Below are 22,657 nucleotides of genomic sequence, written 5' to 3' on the forward strand. Positions count from 1 at the left end.
TTTTTTTTTTTTTTTTTTTGACAAGGTCTCACTCTGTCACCCAGGCTGTAGTACAGTAGCATGATCACAGCTTACTGCGGCCTCAACCTCCTGGGCTCAAGAGATTCTCCCACCTCAGCCTCTTGAGTAGCTACGACCACAGGTGTGCACCACCAGACTCGGCTAACTTTTTTAATTTTTAGTAGAGAAAGGGTTTCACTATGTTGTCTAGGCTGGTCTTGAACTCCTGGCTTATGCGATCTTCCTGCCTCAGACTCCGAAAGTGCTGGGATTATAGGCAGGAGCTACTGCATGTGGCTGGCCTTCATTATTTATTTTTTTTTTAGTGTATCTTTTCTGATAGAAGTTCTATTTTTAATTATATGAAAATACCTTTTTCACCTTCACTTTGAAAAATATAGCAGTCATTTCTTTCAGCTCTTTGAAGATATCTTTACATTCTCCTTTGTTGTTGATTTTGTTGTCATTCCTTTACTTCTTTTTTCTCTGTTTTTAACATTTTCTGTCTTTGGTTTTACTAAGCTGTACCTAGTTATAGATTTTCTTTATTCTTTTTGGGATTCAGGTCCTGAAGTTTGACATCTTTTTCTCAGTTTTGGAAATCTCTTACCATTATCTCTTCAAATAACACTCTCCCCTATTTTATCTTTCCTCTTTCCTGAAGTTATATATATTACTATCTCATATGTCTCTTGTTCTTTTTTTTGTTTGTTTTTCCTCATTTAAAAAAAAATTTCCATGCTGTAGTTGGAGTTCTCCTTATTGGTCTTTTAGTTCATGGATTCTCTTTATTGTGTCAAGTGTGCTTTAAATCTATTGCATTCAGAATTTCAGTTACTAAACGTTTTTCATTCTAAAAGTTCCATTTGCTTTGCTTTTTTTTTTTTTTTTTTTTTTTAAGATTCCCAGTCTCTGGTGAAATTCTACCTTTTGCTCTCTATTTTCTTGAACATATTAGTTACAGTTGTTTTAAAATCATCGGAGGGTCTATTTCTGTTGCCTTTTTTTTTTTCTTGTAGTCCTATTTATTTGTATGTCTGTTAATTCTTGATTGAGTGCCAGAAATTGTCTGGAAAGATGACAGAGGTCCTCTGTGATACGACCTTCCCCAGAGATGCCTAGGATGTGGGTTTCAAGGGTCCCTCTTTCCTGGTGAGCTCTAAACCACTATTTTTATTTTCTCAGCTCTGTGAGACTTCTGAAAACTCCACTCTTTCAGTGACTTCTTTTAGTTAGCTTCTTAGCTTCTTGCCTGAGTAGCTCAAGAATTTGACAAATGTTTTAAAAGAAGAAAACCACTGAGTATTGTCTCACTGTTTTGTAGCTCCCTTCTCTTTGGAATCCTGGTTCCGTAAGTCCTAGCTGCCCAGGCAGCCTCCACAGGAGCATTACCTCCCTATCATCCTGTGAGACTGCCGAGAGCCTCCACAGCTTTTCTTGCCTTTCAGCTGAAGCTATTTGCCTGACATTCAGCCTGTCTTCCTGATCCAAGAATGGGCAGAGACTTTGAGGGGGAAAGTGGCTCTAATAACAAACACTCACCTCTCCACAGTTCCCTTCACTTCATAGTCTTGGACCTCAAGTCTTAGTTGCATTGGTCCTTAGATGCCTTCACACAGATTTTTTGTATTCCAACTTAATTTCTTTTTCCCTCAGGGGAGAGCATAGGCCTTTCACAAGCTGCTCCATTGTAGCTGGAACCAGAGGTCCTAACTGAGTTTTTGAGGAATGACTAGAGTTTGTCAAGCAGTAAAGGGCCACCCCAAGTAAAGGAGACTAAAATCCTAAAGCCAGACCCTGTTCGTTTTAGCAGCATAAGGCATCAAAGACACGGGTGACTCTCCCGACTTGTCTTGGGACACCAACCTGTACTGAGGCCTGGATCAAGCCCAGCATATGTCAAGATCTCAGAAGACTCCTGCCTCAGGGCCAACAGGGAGCTCTCCACCGAAGAGGAGTGTTGATGGCAAGGCTAACAGTCACAGACTAGGGCCTCTTGTTTTGGAAGAATCCTATTGTTAAGACAGAAGTGAATATTCAAAGTGTGTATGTACACCCCCGCCCACCCACCTCACAGCAGCACAGAAGGCAGAATTGTTCAGATTTTCTGAAGGAAGAGATTAAGACCCCAGGGAACCTCCTGCATTTATTGTGTCATATCTATTTTTTATGACAACCTTCAGTCCGCTTCCCGTGGGATTCATTCAGAATCTGTCTTGGCTTCTCCTTGTCAGGAAACTTGTACAGTCCTCCCTGGCCCCACAGAGAGCCAGCCCTCAAAGAGGTTAGAACAATTGAGTTGAAGGAAGAAGGTTATTAACTATTTCCTGAAACTGAACCATTGTGCTCCAAGGACTTTGATCCAGAGAGGCCTGATTAATGTGGATGTGGCAGTCTTGGGACTTGCTAGAGCAGAGCTGCTGTTGTGTACTTTCACCTGCAATTGGAAGACAGGACTTAGTAAACTCTGGGAGAGGCTTTAGGGCTTTAGGACCCACCTGAGAGAATGAATTGTTTCTAGGCACCAGAGCTTCCCCAGTTTGCATTTATTTAGTGAGCTAATGATAGATAACCTATTAAAACAGTGGTCATTTATTTAAACCCCAAAGAAAATGGCATTCTAAACATTCTTTAATCCAGATAACATTCGTCTTAGCCTGAATTTAAAAGATGTTACTATATCTCACTTCCCTATGTAGAGAACCTTAGATGACCTTTTAAAGGAAATGTTTTCTATGCAGAAATTTACTGAGATGTGCGGCTTAATCTGATGGACCTGACTCTTTGAGAAGTTAAATCAAAACCTGTTTAATACATTCATTCAACAAACCAAAATTTAGTTAATTTCTTATTTGAAAAACTTTTACTGAACATCATCACGTGCCAGCAACTGTGCTTGGTACATGCACTGTACCGTTTCCGGTCTTCACAAGAAGCTCAGGTGGCAGAGGCCGTTATTATTACCATTCTGCGGATGTGGAAATGAAGGTAAGTTCACTGACCTCTCAGACTCAGTTTCCTGGTCTGTAAAACACGGACGATGGTGGTGCCTACTTCTGTCAGCTTCTTATGAAGACCAGATAAATATGATAATCCAGATTTGCTTACAGACACACCCCAGGGAGAGGCAGGTGGGATTTGAACCCAGGTGTGGATGAGTCTCACCTTGCTCTTTTCTGCTGTACTGAGATATGTATCTCTAGAATGTACAGGATGGGGGCATTCAGCTGCTTGCTGCTTACCTGACTGCCTGGCTGTCCCAGTGCTGGCTGTGCCCTTCCCTGAATTCCAGCCCACCACATTGTGTGTGTGTGTGTGTGTGTGTGTGTGTGGTGTGTGTGTGTGTGTGTGTGTGTGTGTGTTTACACATGCTTGTTTCCTAAGCTGTGGCAACTTACTCAGGCATTTACTCCCATGCCAGTGCTTACAGAGTTCTGCCACCTTTGTAACAAGGAAAACAAAGATGCATGGAGAGAGAGTTGACCAACAGAGGTTAGTGTTTGTGTAGCACATGGGAATGGAAAGTCAAAACCAAAGACACCTGGTGACAGTTTTCTCTCAAGACCACACCTTGGCTGGTTCTGTGGGTGGTGGTGAACCACCATCACTGGTGGCATTGTGGGTGTGATAAAGAGACTGCTTTTGTCTTGTGCCCAGGGCAGATGTCACACATGGACCCCAGTGGTCTGCTGAACCTGGATGGGGACTTGAGATCCTTCTTGCCGCTGCACTCTAGCAGCTGGTCTCAGCCATGTGGGGTTGGCATCCAGACTGAAACCCATTTGACATCCCAGGGCCAGATGAGTTCTAAAGACAGGGTTTTCAATTCTGAATCTCTGTTCTTGGTCTCTGATTTCAGAACACAGAAGCTGTTAAGCTGTTTGTCATTGTATATCCTACTTTCTGTCTAAAATGACCTCCCTCTTTTTTTCTTATGGATCACTCTGTTTAAAATTTAACTTAAGCATTTTCTGCTTACTGTTTGTCTTACCCAGAGGTCAATCTAATGTCTTATTTATCTCTGTATCCCCACCATCCAAGCCAGGACTTAGCCTTGATAGATGCTCACCAAGTCAGTGTCAGATGGGTGGGTGAACTGACACCCATTGTGGAATTTAAAAATAAGTGGTTGGCTGTTTAAGCACCTACTCATGCAGCAGGGCTCTGTCTGGATCAAGGCCCTGAATGGGGACAGGGCCTCACCTCATTTGAGACAGGGCTTTGACAAGGCAGGAGCCCCACACAGGGCAGAGACTTTGCGGTGACAGAGAGTGCAGCTCTTAGCAGTGCTACTTGACGTGTGACCTGGGTCGGATGACATAAATGCTGAGACAGACTTCCCTTACTTCTGAAGGTTGTTTTGAGGCCATCATGAGGTAATTTGTTAAGCCTCTAGGAAAGTGTCAGGCACATAGTAAGCACTCAATAAATGGTAGGTGTCGTTACATAGAAACTCACATTTTATTAAGAGATTGGAGTATAATAGTCAAAAGAGTGCACATTCCTAGGTGTGTAGAGGATATCAGTCACTGAACCTGGAGCCAAGAAGGAAAGGACCTAGGACCCAGCGGCTCTCCTTTTGGGAATGTACCCCAGAGAAATGCTCAGCTCTGTGCACCAGCAGCCATGGGCACAAAGGGCACTGTGACCCTGATTCTGAGTGTGGAAATCGGAAGCAGCCTCATACCTAGTGGCAGGTGATGCATAACACAATTCCCCCAACCCTGGAGCTCCAGGCGACAGCTACAGTGTGCGCTGTGCACACTGGCCCGCAAAGGCGCCAGAGACCTCTGGTTGAGGAAAAACCAAGTTGTAGTTTACAATGCATGTTGACACACATATGGTAGCACCATCTCTGTTCTGTAGACATGTTTATGTGATACAGAGAAAAAGTCTGAAAGATATGTTCCGGATGGGAGATAATAGTTATCTCTGGTTAGTTCAGAGAAGTTCAGGATTATAAAAAGGGTCAACAGGAACTATAGCTTTATTTGAAATGTTTATTTAAATATATATATATACACACACTCTCTCTCTTTCATGTATAGCTTGTATAGTTAAAAATTAATAAGACTACAAACACAACCACAAGGAAAGGAACAATAATGACTTGGACCAGGGGTGAGGAAGGTTCTCAGTGCAACTGGACATCAGATCCCCAAGCTAAGGGTGACCCCATGAGACAGGCACTGTCCCTAGAGCTGGATTCCTGGTTGTGTGAGTGGGAAAGATTGGGAGTGTGCTGTTTGCCAGTCAGGGCTTGGCTTCTGACCCCCTGAAGCATATGAGGCAATCTCCTTTCCTCGTGAACTTGAGCTGTGGTTTTGAAATGTCCTTGGTGCTCAGTTTGTGGACATGTGAACACCTGAGGCACAGATGAGCTGTGATTCTGGGTGAAGCCAGAATGGCTGGGCCTAGAGGGCCTCTCCTCCATGGGCATACTGAGGCTCTTGGGTCAGAAACCGAGCAGCAGGAGCTAAGGTCGCAGGAAAGGTGGATGCCTTTCCTTCCAGGCCTCCATCACCTGGCTTTCATTCAGGCCTGGCTCACTCACTTGCTCAGGAGCTGCTGGCCAGGTTTTTGCATCTGTCATTTCATGTGTTAGTGAGGAGTAATGAGAGATGAAGCTTGCAGCAGTCAGTGTAGCTTTTGTGCTATCAGGTGCATCCAAAGACTCCATCAGGAATAATTTTGAACCTTTACCTGGAGTAAATGAAACTTAGGAATTAGGCAGTGGTTTTCTGCTCCCCATTCTGTCCTGTCACCATGAATAAACAAGTGCTGGGCATCTGGCACTCCATTTGGGGCTGTGCTGTGCAGGCAGGCAGTAGACAGATTGGAGAGGCTCCAGAAGGAGAGACCAGAACGGTTAAAGGGTTGAAAAGGTAAGCACACAGTTTGGGCCCCCAGGAAAGGAGAAGGCTGACCAGAGGGTAGAATTTTATTCCTCTGAGAAGGAAACATTGTCTGAATAGTATCAGGGCTACAGCCTCGGACTGCAGCTGTGAAAACTTAAGTTACATCTGGCAAAGAACTTCCTGACTTGCAATGAGGCATTATAATGTGATAACCAAGGGAAGTTGTACAGCCTTCATCTTCCTGTGTAAATGTTTAAGAAAAAGCAGCAATGTCACTCTGTACTGGAAATGTGGTATACAACCAGCCCTCCTCATCTGACCACGAGCAACAGAAGGGCTACTTCCTCTGGCAGCATCGGTGTTCTGTCTCTGTCTCCCTTGACTGACAGGCAGGCAGCCAGCCACCATGCTTCTCCTAGGAAGTATCGTAGTGGTTTTCTCTTGGACCCTGGTTATAGCAGGGAGGCCTTCTGCTTTTGAATGACTTACTCTCATAACCCCTGCTCCAGCACCGGGGGCCACCATCCACAGAAGGGAGCCACGGAGGGCCTGGAGTGTATTTGCCACATAACCGTCTTCCTCCTTATTTTTTTAAATCATCATTTCTCCTTAAAGACAGGATTAAATGATGGTGATCTAGAACTTAACCTCTGATACAGTCCAGTAAGCCTTTCCTGAGGCTGGCTCGGTGGTGGGCTCTGTGCCAGAGAGGATGTGTAACGATGGACAAGACCATCCTGGAGGCCCTTGCCTCCACTGCAGAGCACAGATGCACTCCCAACCACCACACTTGCAGTATCCCTACCTCCCCACTCAGCACTCTTGTTCCTCTAGGCTCAGCTCAATGTGTCTTTCTTTATAAAATTGAAAGGCTCTCTAAAATCTTCCTGGCCCACCCAAGACAGAGTTAGCTCTGCCCTCTTTGCTGCCCCCAGAGAACCTGGGCGGCCCAGGGACAATACCTGGCTGCCACTTGTATGTCTGTTTTGTACTTACATATTCAGGCATTGCATTTTGCTAGACTATAGGCTGTTTGTGGATAGGAACCTTGTTTTATTCATCTTTGTATCCTCAGGGTCCAATACTTAGGAACTCAGGGAATACTGAATGGAGGAAGAAACCCCCCATGACAGATGGTGAGTGCCACAGCTGTGCATGAGGAAAGCACTCCCACAGCAGAAGATGGCAGGACTAGCTTTGCCTGAGCAGTGTGGCTTCAGAGATGAAATGACCTTGGGCTGAGCCAAGATGAAGTGAACCAGGGCAGGCTCTGGGGCCAGGGGTCATTGTGAGTGGGGACTCAGGTGGGCCTCTCTTCCTGGAGTATTAGGGGAAAGATGGGGACGAGGCATGCTGGTCAAGAAGCAAACATCCGAGAGGGTAGAGATGAGGCTGGTGGGACAGGGTGATCCCAATGTGAAGAACCTTTGGTGCAGTCTAAAGAATTCGAGATTCATCCTGCAGGTAGCAGCAAGTCATAAAAAAGGCTTTTAAGCAGGGAACTGATATGATTGGATTTGTGTTTTAGAAAGAGATCTGGCAGCATTTGGGAGAACCAAGCAGTAATGATGCTGAGAGCAGAGACAACACTGCCAGCCAGGAATGACTCACCCATTGCACAGATATTCCACTCCCACGTCAGCACTGTTCTGGGAATACAGTTGTGAACCAGCAGGAGGCTTCCTGCTCTCAGGGCAGAGAAACAAATGGTCGGCAACAAAATAAGATGATTTTATACAAAGTGCTATGAAGAGGGAACAGTTGGGTAATGTGACAGAGGACGGCCAGGACTCTGTCCATCTGAGGATTAGGACACTCTCTGACATTCAAGCAGAACTGAGTGCCGAGGAGGAGCTGGGCAGATACCTGACTACCGAGATTCTGGCCTCTAAGCAGCAGCTGTGACCAAGAGAGAGCTGGGCCCTGAGAGAGGTGGCTAGAGAGGTGGCTGGGGAGCCAGCAAGCGCAGGGCAGCAGGGAGGCTCCTGATCAAGGCATGGGGCATGCGCTGAACATGAGCACCAGGAGCGTTCGTCCGCTGCCCACCGCCAGGGATGTGTGCAGAGCAAGAGCCCCCTAACTGTCCCAGTGCCCAAACGAGGGGGCACAGGAAGCTGTCTGGGAGGCAGTGGGCTCAGCACAGTCCTGTTGGCTTCTAAATGCTGAAGCGTATGGAGAGGGCGTCTCGTCCAGCCAGCTCTGAAAGTGGCAACTGCAGGCTTAAGGGGAAGGGCAGCCCCATTGTGCGCAGGCTTCAGCCCAGTGCTTTCTGAGTGCTCAGAGATCCATGACTCAAAAAACTGGGCTTAGAGATGACAATTTGTTAATCCCCTCCCCTCGACTGAGAAGAAAATGGCATTTCATTCCCAGCTCTGTTAATGGACTCACTTCCGGAATAAAGCCAGCGTCCCCAAAGGCAGTGGCTATGGTTCTTCTCCTTTGTGTCACTTTTGTTTTCTTTTGAGTGTTACATTTAGATTAGCTTCTGGGGGGATTAAATGTTATTACAGCTGAGGAATCTTTTTTTCTTTTTTTAATCAGTAGAGAGGTTACCGCTTAGCATCATTGCTGTTAGATTTATTTTCTTAAGTCTTGCAGCCTCCCCTGTTCCTATTCTTAAGAGAAAGCTTTGCATTGCTTATGTCTGGTTACCTGCACCTTGGGGGAGCAACCCTTGTCACAGACAGCACCTTTCCATCTGCACGGCAGAGCTGACGCGGCCCTGCAAGGTGCCCACGTGGTGTGCACACACTGCTCCTGAGGACACAGCCCCGGGCGGGGAGGAAGTTGTTTATTGGTAAAGTGTTCCCCTCAGGTCTGGCTACAGTAGACCATGGTACTCAACCCAGGGAGACTGCACTGACTTCCATGAGAGCCCATCAGAGGGATTGCTGTGACAGAGGCTGCTGAGACCCGTCTCCTGGCATCTGGTTCTTATTGGACCAGGGTGGATGTTGCAGAAAGACCGATTTCTTCTGCGGCATTGTGTAAAAGCATACAGATCTTGAAGTTTAGAGGTTTAGAGACAGGTATCAGGTGATTGTGTTTCAGGATCTGACAGCCTCTAGACCATGGGAACGAAGTCCACATTCAGGGTTGGTTGAGGTCTCCACCTACCACCATCACAGAGCCGTCTGCGTCTCTGAACATGCCAGCCACAAGAGCCAAGCCTGAAGTGTTCACCATCAGAGGAATTGTGTCCCCAGTGCAGCCTGGCCACACGTAACCCGTGGCACTCCATTCATGCCCACCCCATGGTGGCAGCTCCAAGCTAGAGTAAAGCCCTGTGAGACCTAGCTTGCCTGTAACTGTTGGTCACTAGTTTTGTTTGTTTCTGGTGTAGCTAGATCCAGGAGAGTCAAGTCCAGGATTCTGAGAGTAGTCCGGTCTCCCTGGGAAGTGGAGGCTCTCTATCTCCACTGAGCCATACTTTCTGAGAAAGCACTATGTGTTCCATCATCCCCACTGTCCCCACCACCACACACACAGATGAGGTCCTGAGTAACTGCCTAGTGGCATCCCTGAAACTACAGGCCCCGTAGCTGGATGGACCCTCAGAGTCATCTAATCCAGTTAGATACAGGTTGGGGTCATTCATGTGTGGTCACCCTGGGAACTCTACTCCCTCTGCTGGAACAAGTTCCATTGCTAGTGCCCATCCTCACACCTCCCGTTTCATCTCTGTACAGCCCTGGCTGTTAGAAAATAACTCTCTCTGATGGAAACAGCTTAGGCCTGGCTCTTGGGAGCTTCCTAGTTCTGCCCTCTGAGGCTTTATAGAGCACAGCGAAAGTGCCTGTGCATGCAGCTGGGCAGATATCTGAAGATAACTTTTATGTCCCCCTGTGTCTTCCTTTTCCTTCAACTTTATCCTTCTGTAACTCATCCACTGAAGCACACACCTAACTTAGGGTCCCTGTCTCCTCTCCACCTGCTCCCTTTTAGAATTGGGCTCTGGGGAGCCAGAGCAGCTAAGCAGCCAGAATGCAGTGCAGGCATTGCCTCCCTTGTCTAGTGACTGAGCTCTGTCAGCAGCATGTACACTGGGTTGCAGCACCGAACTCACCGTGTTGTCCACTGTCTCCTTGGCTGGGCCCACTAACTATTCATATAAAGCTTCCTGTGAACTCACCTCCATGAATGGCTACTAAGTGCCCTGTTTAGACTTCAGTACAGGACCTTATATTTATTCCCAGTAAACTTCATTCTGGTAGATTCAGTTCAGCCCATAGAACAATTATTTGAATATATAGATTCTGTCATCTCTCTCTCTTTTTTTTTTTTTTTTTTTTTTTTGAGACAGGGTCTCGCTCTGTCACCCAGGCTGGAGTGCAGTGGCACGATCTCGGCTCACTGCATCCTCTACCTCCTGGGTTCAAGCGATTCTTCTGGCTTAGCCTCCTCAGTAGCAGGGATTACAGGCATCCGCCACCATGCCCAGCATGTATTTTGTATTTTTAGTAGAGACAGGATCTCGAACCCTGATCTCAAGTGATCCACCTGGCTTGGCCTCCCAAAGTGCTGGGATTACGGGCATGAGCCACTGCCTGACCCCTCCCAACTCTTTTATATAAACCTGCTAAGTATGCCTTCCACAACTAAGTCATTGATGAAAATGTTAAGTTGTACAAAAATGAGGACCTCCATTAAAGCCGACCTCATCCATCTGGGTACAGTGATCCATCTAGTTCCTAACATACCTCCTTGGATATCCAACCCATGTTATTTCTTTCCCACTAGGCTGGACCATGAAGGATCCTTTCTGATAATGTAGGAAGTGTCTGGAGCTATCAGGCCACTGCATGCCCTCAGTCTCCTAGCCAGGATCCCTGTTAGAAGGGAAGAGGAGGGAATGTGGTTTGACATGTTTCCAACAGACTCTTCTCTTCTTAGTGATCACCTCTTCCTTTTCCAAGTACTCCAAACCAGCCTCTTTATGAAACCATTCTAGACTCCTACTTGGGCTCTGCCTTCATTTGATGGAATGTACCCTTTTGAAAATCATGACATTGAAGTCTGTTCCTTTCTAGTTTTCCTTTGTTTCCCATTCTCGAGAGTTCTGTAAAGGTGACCCGCAGTAGCTTGGTGGTCCAGCCATAGTTCTCTTGGTATTCCTGGGCACAGTTGAGTGGACTGAGAAGGCTGCAGTCATGGGAAGTAACTTGGCCCTCTCTGGCCATCTTCCTTTCCACAAAGACTTTCCCCACTGTCATACTTCACTGCCAGCATTTGTTCTGTCTTCTGGGAGGTGGCCAGATAGAAATAGAAAACATGGGCTTTGGAGCAGAAAACCTCAAGTCAAATCCTGTCTGTGCCTCTCGCTTGTGTGACGTTTGGTTGGTAACTCCCTCTAAGCCTCAGTGTTCTCTTCTGTAAAAGGGGTGAGCCATCCATTGCTCACAGGACGGTTGTGAGGGCTAAGTAAGGAAACCTCTATCCATCCCTACCCTTTCCCTTCTCTCTTTGAAGTCCGAAGCTCTATCTCCTTTAGAAGCAAAGCAAGAGGTGCTGTTTCAGCACCCTTTCTAGCTCAACCACACCCACCACCTCCCATTTCATCTCTGTACAGCCCTGGCTGTTGGGAAAGAAATCTCTGATGGAAACAGCTCAAGGCTGGCTCTTGGCAGCTCCCATTGGTTCTTGTCTGCCAAAGGCCCCCAGCCTGGGGTGTCTACAGTGAGGTCTTCCTGTCCCACTGCACTCCCTACTGCTGCCCACACTGACTACCCTGTCATCAGAAAGTCCCAGGGTAGCCAGCTGTCTTCCTGCTCTGTGGGGACAGGACTTGGTGGAGCAGGGCACCGAGGGAAACAAGGCTTTGCTTCCCACGGTCACTGCCCAGCACCCAAAGCTCTGACCAGCCATACCCCTGGGGACCCCCTCCACCTACCTTCCCATGGAAAGAGTTGAGGTCCTTTGTAGAGTCAGCCTTGGGTTTCCCAGGGACCAGGGGCAGGGAGTGCCCTTTTCCTTATGCTGGTTTAGTCGAAGTTCAGCACATGAAGGTGGAATTAGCTCAGGCCTTTCCTTCTCCTGGGCCCAGCACAGGCTGGCGGGTGTGCTTGCTGGGTCCCCTGCCTCTGCAGAGCTGACCCAGCCTCATCCGCCAGTCCCTGGTCTTGGTGGTGCTGCTGCAGAGTGGCCTGCTCCCTGTTATGGCCCTGTTTACACAGTCTGTGCTCCTCACAGTGTGGCCCTGCGACTGACACAGCCCAGTGCAGCTTGAGGAGCTGGTAAACTTTGACTTTGGGCTCTTTCACCTTAGGCAGCTACCTGAGTCTGCCCTCCAGGTCATTTCAGGTAGACATGCCAAACACTTCCCTTTCTTCTTAGTGCCCCTTGACATACATACCTCCCAGCTACCCACTTTGGGACCTTTCTAAGCTCCCCTTCTTAGTCCTCTGTTCCAAACTGATTACCAGGAGACCTGGGATCTAAGTCAATAGTGTTTACTCCAAAATACCAGCTTACAGGCCCCTGGTGTATTCTGCACTTGAAAAGAGGGGCCAGGACAAAATTGTTCACAAAAGAAAAGCTCATCTCGTCCCACCTCACTTAAACCCGCCTGGGATGGGGAGCCCTCACCCCATTTTTGTGATGAGGAAGTGAGGCTCAGCTAGGCTGACACATCTGAGATTGCTGGGCTGGAAGTGGCAGAGCCAGGATTCAGGGCCTGGCCTTTCTTGTCCTCAGCCAGGCACACAGGTTTCACCCTGCAGGCACCCGAAGTTCAGAATCACTGAGGCGGATATTTATCTAAGAGCATGGAGGCTCCAGTGAGATGTGCATTCCTCTTGTTGTCTTCCTTTAGAGGAGAGAGGGGCTTTGGGGCCTTCACCACGCCCTGCTGCCCATGGCGCCTCTCGGTAGCCCTGATAACACCATGCTCTGCAGATCTGCCTGTGCCGGTGCGCAGTGACCCTGGTTTGTGGCAGCCCATAGACCACTTGCCTCAGAATCATAGAATAGGGTCCAGTCCCTACCCCAAGCGAGGCCCTTGGAATCTGCCATATAAACAAACTCCCAAGTGATTGCTATGAGTCCTGGAGTTTAGATCAACTGCCAAAATGAATGTATTCCAGCCAGCAAATTAATCACTTCCCTAGGAAATCCCCCCAGGGAAAGCCTCTAAATCTGTCCTGACTTCTGAACTGCCTCAAAGAGATCTGTTGCTTTTTCCTCTGGTGAGGAGGCCTTCCCCCACCCTGCTTCTTCCCAGAGTTAGGGCCCAGAGAACGTTATCCTGAGCCTTGAGTCCCGAGAGCCCGTGGTGGGCAACCAGCAACCCTGCAGAGAGCCTGAGCCCTTCCCGCAGGAAGGGGGACGATCCTCGTGGCTTGAGGCTTGGCACTGGCACTGGCTCCTCAGGCTGGCACACGCCTTCCTTCTGCCTTGCTGGCATGGCAGAATGGCACGTGTGCCCAGTGACCAGATCGGGCTGTCACAGCTGGACGCACTCAGCACAAGGGTGCAAGAGGGCCCTTGGAGCCTCCTTGTCCATTTGCTGATCAGGCCCAGGGCAGGTGGGGCTTCTCTGGATGTTATTTAGCAGCAGCCCTGGCTGCCACTGGGCTGAGGGCCCTGGGTTGCCGTATTTGAAGATTGTTGTTTACTGCTTCTGAAAGGAGCATGGTCCTTCTGGGGTGGGGTGACTGCTGAGGGAGCTTGGGGTTTGGGAGGGAGGGGTGTCTGGAGAGTGAGATCATGCCTGCGCTATTACTGGACTCACCCACAGTTCTGAAAAGTCAGCTCACACTGTGAGCCTCATCTCTTCATCTATGTCATGACACAGTTGGACCACAGAGCCTCTAAGGCCCTTCTGGAATGGAAGCCCTACCTGCTTTCGTAGGCCCCTCTTCTTGCCCCCCAAAGCCTGGTACGGCCTCCCCTTATACTCGTGCTGTGGGGGTCATTTGTTCCCCAAGGCTTCTCTGGTAGGCTGGGTCCTCAACCCTCATTTCCTACCATTTGCAGCAGTGAGATGGATGAATGGCTCAGGAAGTTTTTGGTGGCAAGTTAAATTTCACCTCAGTATTCTTGTATTATCCATTTGCATTGCTATAAAGGAATACTTGAGGCTGGGTAATTTATAAAGAAAAGAGGTTTATTTGGCCCATGATTCTACCGGCTGTACAGGCCTGAAGCCAGCATCTGCTCAGCTTCTGGGGAGGCCTCAGGAAGCTTACAATTATGGAGGAAGGCAAAGAGGGAGCCGGTGTGTCACATGGCAAAAGACAGAGCAAGAGAGATGCCAGGCTTTTCTAAATAATCAACTCTCATTATTCGCTCATTACCGTGGGGAGGGCATCAAGCCATTCATGAGGGACCCCGACCCCCATGACCCAGACACCTCCCACCAGACCCACCTCCAACACTGGGGAGTCACATGTCAACATGAGATCTGGAGACTGAAATATCCAAACCACATCAATTCTTCATGCACACTTCATGTTTTTTAAACCTTCTATAAGGAACGAATAAAATCATCTTTTAGAAAATTTGATGTTTTTGTTTATCTTTAACATACAAGCCAATGAAAACTGATTGCAGCATCAAAATACCCCCTTCTCCACACATACTGTCTCTCTCACACATGCATGCATTCACGCACTCTCATACTCGCTCTGCCTGTAACCAGAAAGCTTGCCCATTCTGTGTTGGGATTCTGCCCTCTTCTCCTGTCAGCGGCCTCAGCGTTGAGTATTTCCCTGGGCTCACGGTCTGAGAACCTGGATTGAGCTCACAGAAGTGAGACTACTGGAGTACAAGCATGGAAAAGCCCCCGGTCTATGTGTAGACATATTTATTTGCTGCTAGAGAGGATATATTAGGAGTCAAAGACAAGCTCCTACCAGCAGATTCCTAAAGGAGGTTTGTGCTATAAAAGATGACTCTGGTTATCTGGGTTCTTTGAATTTCACAGAGATAGATGAATTGCCTTCCAGACTTTTCTATGATAACAGTTGTCAGGAATGCCTGGGAGTTTTACTTAAGCTAACAAATGATTACCCTTCCCATTAGCTCTACAAACAGGCCCCTAATTAGTGAATTGGCTAATGACAGCTGCCTCTGGGGTCATTAGTCCTGACAGACAGTGCTGCAGTGTTCCGGGTACTGTGTCACTGTCATGAAGCATGTTGTCAGGCTCCACAGGACGTCAGGGCTGGGGAACACTTGGAATACACCCCCCACACACACTTTTTTTTTTTTTTTTCTAAGACAGAGTCTCGCTCTGTTGCCCAGGCTGGAGTGCAGTGGTGCTATATCAGCTCACTGCAAGCTCCGCATCCCAGGTTCACGCCATTCTCCTGTCTCAGCCTCCTGAGTAGCTGGGACTACAGGTGCCTGCCACCTCGCCTGGCTAATTTTTTTGTATTTTTAGTAGAGGTGGGGTTTCACCATGTTAGCCAGGATGGTCTCAATCTCCTGACCTCATGATCTGCCCGCCTCGGCCTCCCAAAGTGCTGGTGTTGCAGGCGTGAGCCACCGTGCCCAGCCTCCCCCCACCACCTTTTTACCTTTTGTGTCATCTCCTGGGTCATGTAAACTAACACCTACTTCAGACAGGTATGGATTTCTAAATATGAACTAAACATGGATTTTTAAAATAAAGGAGGACTGAGGAAATGGTCACATCAATTCTGGACAAGAAGACAGTTTTTATGAAACAGTTCCACTTTAAAGACACGTCTAGTCAGAGTTGGGAATCATTTTGGAAAGAACATCTATCTTGCCATTCGTTCCAGGGTTTACTTGTGAGCACGAATCACCTGCTGTCTCTGGCCACCTGGGATGCTCAGCCAGTGCCTTCAGAAACATTTCCGCCCTGAATGTCAGGTAGTGGTGAGCAGAATGGCAGGGCTGGCATGAGGCAGAGGGCTCAGTGTGTCCCAGATGTGGTGTTCCCTTTTGAGAGTCTCCCTCCCTCCAGATCAGCAAGTGTTAAGGCCGGCCTCATCTGTGTCCCTCCTGATCGCTTAGATGATCTTGAATTGTGGACCCTCCTGGGACACGCAGCATCTCCTGACAAAGCTGAGCCCCAGAATAACTAGTCTGGAAGGCCCAGGCTTACGTGATAACCAGGTTAAATCCCAGGCTGATGTTCCATAGACAAGGACAGCATTGCATGGTTGAAGCACAGAAAAGTTCTGGGGCTGGTGAGTGCAGAGTGGGATAGCTATTGTGACAGAAAGGCGCTCTGCACTCAGGTTTTGTGACTATGCAGATTCCTGCTACATCAGCTCAAAACCATGTGCGGCTTAGTCTAAATGCCTATTTAAGCAAAGGCCAAAAGTCTGTTTGAAGATATAAAGGGAAAAATAGTGTTCATAATACAAAGCTTGAGGCTAGTCATAGATGTATAATTTCTGCACAATAAAAGTGACTAATGAAACTGCATTTAATTGTTCAAAAGTAACAGAAATGCATCTTGAGGAATTAAGAAAAATTACAAAAAGGTGATTATACAGCGTAGCAAATCTCTAACATGGATTAAACAGAATTGTTTAGGAGATAAAATATCAGCATGAACATGCATTTTGAAAGAGGGAAGAACAATGCTGGGTTTAGGTAGGGAGAGCCCAGCTTCTGCTTTTGCTTGGGACTGATGTGGCAGGAAGTTGCTGGTTCATGGCCTGGGAAATCCATAGATGAAAAGACCTTGGCCGCTCCTATGGAATGCACATATGTACTTGACCTATGTAAAATGTACAGATGCATGTAAAATGTACATATGTATGTAAAATGTACAGGGCATCCCCAAACCTAACAGGTGCCTGCATCTGGGAAGCCAGCTTGTGCTGTGAAATTCTCATAACCTTAGATCAGCCTTTCCTCTCAACCAGGTGAACCTAGGTTCACATCCTCCTGCGACTTCTTAGTCTAGATCCTGGAACAAGTGGCTCAACTGTGCTGACTCTGGTTCCTCATCTGTGTAGAGGCATGGTGATACTGCCCTTGCAGAGTGGAGGAGAGGATAATATGAGATCATGTTCATAGAATACTAGACCAGAGCTTGGCTCAGAAATGTTAGTCCTGGGCTGCCACGTCCTGTCAACACTGGCCACATATGGCTATTGAAGTGTGTGGCTCGCCCAAATTGAGACATGCTATAAGTGCAAAATGCATATTGGATTTCAAAGACTTAGTACCAAAAAAACGTAAAATCTCTCCTATAATTGTTTATGTTGAAATAATATTTCTCTATATTTTGTCAAATACATTATTAAACTTAATTTTAACTGTTTCTTTTTACTTTTTTTTTTTTTTTTTTTTTTGAGACAGAGTCTCACTCTCTTTCCCAGGCTACAGTGCAGTGGCGCAATCTCAGCTCATTGCAACCTCCACCTCCCGGGTTCAAGTGATTCTCCTACCTCAGCCTCCGAAGTAGCTGGGTTTACAGGTGTGCACTACCACGCTCAGCTAATTTTTTTGTATTTTACCAGAGACAGTTTCACCATGTTGGCCAGGCTGGTCTCGAACTCCTGACCTCAAGCGATCTGAGCCACTGCACCTGGCCTCTTTTTACTTTTTAATGTGGCTACTAGAAAACTGATAATTCTGTACGTGGCTTGCAGTCTTTCTGTTGGACAGCACTGTTGGTCCTTCCCCTCCTTCACTCTGGCCTACTGCCTCCCATCTTAGCATCCCACCACCTTGCATGCAGCCTTACACTGGAGTGGTTTGTGTCCCTGAGGTATTTGCTCCAGGTCATGTGGGTAGAGAGCTGGGCAACCAGTGTTGTTCTGGCATAACACCCTTTCCTTTCTCCATTTTAAACACGAGGAAGCCATAAGTGAAAGTTAGTGCCTTTGCCTAGGTCAGAAGCCAGTTAGTAGTCAAGTAGGGACCTAAATCCAAGTGTTCTGGCTTGGGTCCACTGTGATTTCCACCACGGCATACGGCCATTCATTTTATTGGCTGGAGTACAGCAGCATCTAAGCTGGCATTGAGCTTCACTTCCATGCTGAGTTGGAGAGACTAAGATTCTGAGGGACCAAGAAGCAGCAGCCTGGGTGGTGAAATGTAGACAGAGATTTGGATGAGAGATGGGGAGTGAGTGTTAGGATGTGAGCCTGGTACGTCTCTCAGGACTGGTGCCTGTGTGGCTTGTCTCGGAGAAGGCTAGGGGAAGATGATGCCAGACGGTGCTGGTCTTGGCCTGTCCATGGGTTTTGGAGTCTGATGGGTGACCTGGGCCAAGTCATTCTATCTGCCCAAGCCTCAGGGTCTTCATTTGTAAAACAGGTGTATTTTGTTACAGAGGTTTTATGAAGACTAAATCCCATGCCTTGCAGATGCTCACTGCCTGTTCACAGGCTTTCCTGTCTGCATGGGTTTGCTCTGTGAGTCAGTGGTCCCTCATCAGAGCCTGTCCCAGAGGATGCTGGGTGGCTCTATAGGTTTTGTATCCTCAAGCTGACAACAGCAGGCATGTATTGGTAAGAATCTGAGCAGAATAGAGGCATGTGAGCTTCAGAGGGCTGGAGGGTGTGGGGGGAGATAGTATTACAGAGCTCTTTTGGTTACTGCCAGGGGAGTGGGATTTCAATAACTGCTGGTGCCCAGGCCCAGGTGAGGATCCCAAAGTGAAGATCCTGAGAATCCTGAGGGATGCCTTTTCTCCAAGCCGCATGACTGAGAAAACGGGGGATTCCCAGGCTATGCGCGGAGGACAAGCTACAAATTATCTTGCTGCGCAGACAGCCAGCAGCGAGTCACAACCCCAGGAATCCTGAGAAACAGCTCTTCTTATCCAGGTCACCATACTCACTCTCTGATTTGTGAAAGTCCAGGCTAGGACAGAATCCATTTCCATCGGGAAATTGGCAAGGCTCCATTAGCTTGTGACTGTTGACCTGGGGGCAAGGAGAGGGGAGTGGGAAGATGCTTAACAAGGTGGCCACACAGGCACCATAGCCACAGCGCCAGCTGGAGGGAACAGCAGCCTGAGTTCCAGTTCCAGACCCACTGTGTGCTCATTCTGTGCCACAGGGCTAATTACAGAGCCTCTCTTCGTCTGTCTTCTCAGCTGTAAGATGGTGATACGAGAACAAGGCAATGAGCTGGGTGTTTAGATGCTGTGGAGTGTGTACGTGACGCAGTAAGCAGAGTGCCTGGCAGGTAATCAGGATTCGATAAATGGTAGCTGTTCTTATTTATTATTGCTGTCGACTCTGTTAACATCCAGCATCCAGTTTAGACTCTTCCAAATTTCATTTTTTTTGTGCCATCAGCCACATTAAAAGACTGGTGCCAATAAGGTTTTAAAATGAAATGCCTCTCATAACAGAGAAAGTCCCAGTAACTGTAAGACGTTCCTGTGCTTACCCAAGAGAACATGCTTTATCCTGGGGCCATGCCCTGGGTAATCACAGCAATTCATAGCAGGAAAGCTGGCCCTGTAGGCTCCCGCAGGACTGAGGGGGCTGTGTGGCTCCCACAGGTCCCCATGCAGGGGTCTCTGCCTACAGGCCACCAGGGCCCAGGAGGCCACCACTGCCAAGAAGCTGTTCCTACCACCGGCAGCGATTTTCGCCGCAAGCTCCCTGCATGTTGGGCTTGTCCTTCATTTTGTGTTGGCCAGAGCCTGGCTCCATTTGCTATTTGGTACTCTTTTTAATTCTTCTGTGGACAGAAAGAGAGGTGGAAGGGCACTTGTATTTATCAGACTCTTCCTGTGGTTCAGGCAAACCTTGAAGCACTTTGTGTAGGTTATCTCATTTATGACTCTGTTTTTATAGATAATTAAATTGGGAGTCAGTGAAGTGAACAGACTTGCCCAAGTCACGGAGCTAGTGAGCAGGAGAGTAAGGTTCCAGTTCAAGCCAGCCTGCCTCCAGAATCCACCACTCCAAGGTGTGACAAGGGAACACAGCTGGGACAGGATCAAGCAGTAGGGTTTTGAGTGCCAGGGGTTTGGGCTTTATTTTGATGCCTTGGGAAGCCATCAGAAGTGTCTGAGCTTTGAAATGACATGGTCAGATGTGTGTTTTAGGAAGATAACTCTAGAAGTAGTGAATTAAGTCTGTAAAGCCACAACTTTCTTATCCTATCCCTGTACAGTTGGTTATTTTTAAACCCAAGTGCAGGAAATGTTGTTTCTCTCTGATTTCATGCACATTTCAGCCTACTGTTTCAGGCTGTGTCTTTTAGCCTGTGTGTGTTTGTGTGTGTGCCTGTGTGTGCACAGGAGGACGTGGGGGGAACACAGTACACCAGGAGCAAAGAAGAATGCCTTTAGATGGCGTCTGCCATGCAGCCACCGGCTTTGACAACTGTGACTTGTGACAGTTCGGAAAACAGGAATTTTATCTCTCACATACCTCGGCAGACATGGAACAAGATGGGACGCCAAAATAAAATGACTGATTCTTTAACAAATACACCAGAATTTACACATATTCCACTCACTCCATCTGAGCAAATTGATTGGGACTTCTATTTTTGAATCTCAGAGATAAGGACATCGTTTATTCTCCCCTTCTCAGTCAACAAATATTCATTGAGTTCCTACGATATACAGGCATTCCTTTACTCTGCATTTCTTGTCCCTCAGGCCTCATCTTCTGTGATTATTAGATGATGTGCGTGTGCATATATATCATCACTGTAAAAAATGGACCTTTTAAATCCCTCCTGGGACTGTGCATAGTCCTAGAAATCTACAGTATGTACATTTAGTGTCCACACATTCTCTGATATGCTATTTACTGTAGCATCTTAAAATGAGGAGGGATGCAAAATATTCAGAGTATATACATATCTTCCAGGTTTTTCAAAAGGAAGAAGTTTCGTCTTCTGATTTATAAAAATGATACATGAATATTGTAAAATGAAATCAAACAATACAGAAAAATACGAAGTTTTTAAAAATCCAGAATCTCTCCCTGCTTCGGTTTGGTGACATCACTCCATGTTCACGGAGCACAGCCACACAGCTGCACATAAATGAGACCATGAGTTTGTGTTCAACACACGGCTCAGTGTGTGCTATTTTCCCTCATCCACATGCTGTGCACAATATTTGTATATCAGTAAATGTAGATTTAGATCTTCATTTTTAATTATCCTATTATTCTCATATATGGTTACACCGGATTTTATGTAACCAATCACTTACTGATGAATCCTTGTGTGGTTTTCTATATTTTATCAATATAATCAGCACTGTGACAGACAGCCTTATTTGTGTTTGTGTGCTTATGTATTTATTCTAGAGGGAGTTTCTGGATCAAAGGATACACACACCAAAAAAAACCATATGCATACAGGTTTAAATGCTTACATTTGACCTGCTAACCCTTCAGAAGAGAAATGTGCCAATTTTCAGTCCAAAAATGCTAGAGAGTGTTCTATTTTCCCAGGACTTCCCAAGAAGCACAGGATTTTCAACAATATTTTTTCAAAGCATCTTTACTGCTATCAAAGGAGAAAAATACCCTCACTTTTAAAACTCCTCATTTCTTCAAGTATTAAGTGAGGGTGAAAACCCTTTCCTATATTATTGGCCCTTTGTTTTTCTTTTTTTATGAGTTGCTTACTTACAGCCTTTCCCATTTTTCTCCTTGTTATTCATTTTTAACAGGTCTGTGTGTAATGGCGTTATTAATCTTTTATCATTTTTCTTGTGACTGTTTTCTAGTTAATTTTTTGTTTAACTTTTGCTTTTTGAAAGCTGATGTGGAGATAGGAGCCAAATTTATTTTTGTTGCTCATTTTTCTATTTGTAACTTACATTATGTTACAAAGACCTCTCCACCCCAGTGAAGGTCTATAATCGTATGCACTCATTTTATTAGGACAAGCACTTCTGTGATTTTATTTTCTGCCATTAAATTGTTGTTCCAAATAACCTCCCTAGGATTTACTTAGGAGTAAGAAGCAAACGAAGTAAAGATCTGCTTTCATTTTATTTTTTCCAAAGTATCCTTTGTCCCATTAGCACTGATATAAGATTTCACCTAATCTTATGCTAAATTCCTTCTTACACATTTGAGTCTATTTCTAGATTCTTTTCCAGGCCACTTCTGCATGTTTTAAACATGTTTAAGGCATATTAGGAAGCTACGGTTATTTAAAATATTAAATATCTGGCTGAGCAAGCTCTTCTGCCTTGATGATCTTTTTGCATTTTCTTTTTTGAGGTTGAATTTAGAAGTACTTTGTCAAACTTTCCCAACCCCACTCCCAGCCAGGAAAAGAAAATCTAGATAGACTCTTTTTTTGGGATAAGTGCATCCTTTTGAGTACATCCAGTCCTTTCAAATTGCTGTCATTGTTGGTCTATTTTGAAATAATTTCAAACCCATAGAAAGATTGTAGGAACAAACGCCGCAAAGGATTTCTGCATCTCCTTAACCGAGATTCCCTGATTTTTTACACGTTGCAGAATTTGCTTCATCACCTTCTCTCTCTACATGAAAACATTGTCTTTTTCTGACATGATCACTCCTTACCCCTAAATACTTCCATCCACCATGGGCCTCCCAAGAATACCTCCTCCTTGGTCACCTCACACTGCTGCCGATGAGGAAATCAGCACTGACTCAACAGGACTGTCAGCCCACAGACCACACTTCGCCTGCTACCCTAATGTTGTCATCTTTTCCTTTCTGGTCCAGGGATCTGTCACGCATCATCAGCTCCTTCATATGGAACGGTTCCTTAGTCTTTCATGTCTCTCTCCACCCTGACAGCCTTGAAGAAAGTGCAGGGCTTTCATCCTTAGGGAGAGCCCCAGCCTGGGCCCACCTGGTGTTTCCTCATGACCAGACTGAAGCCATGCATTCTTGGCAGGA

General features: G+C 46.6%; 1 protein-coding gene across 3 annotated transcripts in view; it reads left to right on the forward strand.

Annotated features, from left to right (window-relative positions):
* Positions 1-22,657, forward strand: part of CHCHD6 (coiled-coil-helix-coiled-coil-helix domain containing 6) — a 239,701-nt gene that overhangs the window by 198,465 nt on the left and 18,579 nt on the right. Inside the window, exon 7 of one of the 3 annotated variants that reach the window (XM_031935159.1) lies at positions 1,814-2,988. The exons of the other annotated variants lie outside the window; for them this stretch is intronic. Within the exon in view, the coding sequence (XP_031791019.1) occupies positions 1,814-1,838 (25 nt within the window). The 3' untranslated portion in view covers positions 1,839-2,988. Of the gene's footprint in view, positions 1-1,813; positions 2,989-22,657 lie in introns of those variants that run through there. 3 annotated transcript variants of the gene reach the window in all.

Source organism: Piliocolobus tephrosceles, chromosome 2, assembly GCF_002776525.5.
Source record: "Piliocolobus tephrosceles isolate RC106 chromosome 2, ASM277652v3, whole genome shotgun sequence".
NCBI classification, from domain to species: Eukaryota; Metazoa; Chordata; class Mammalia; order Primates; family Cercopithecidae; genus Piliocolobus; species Piliocolobus tephrosceles.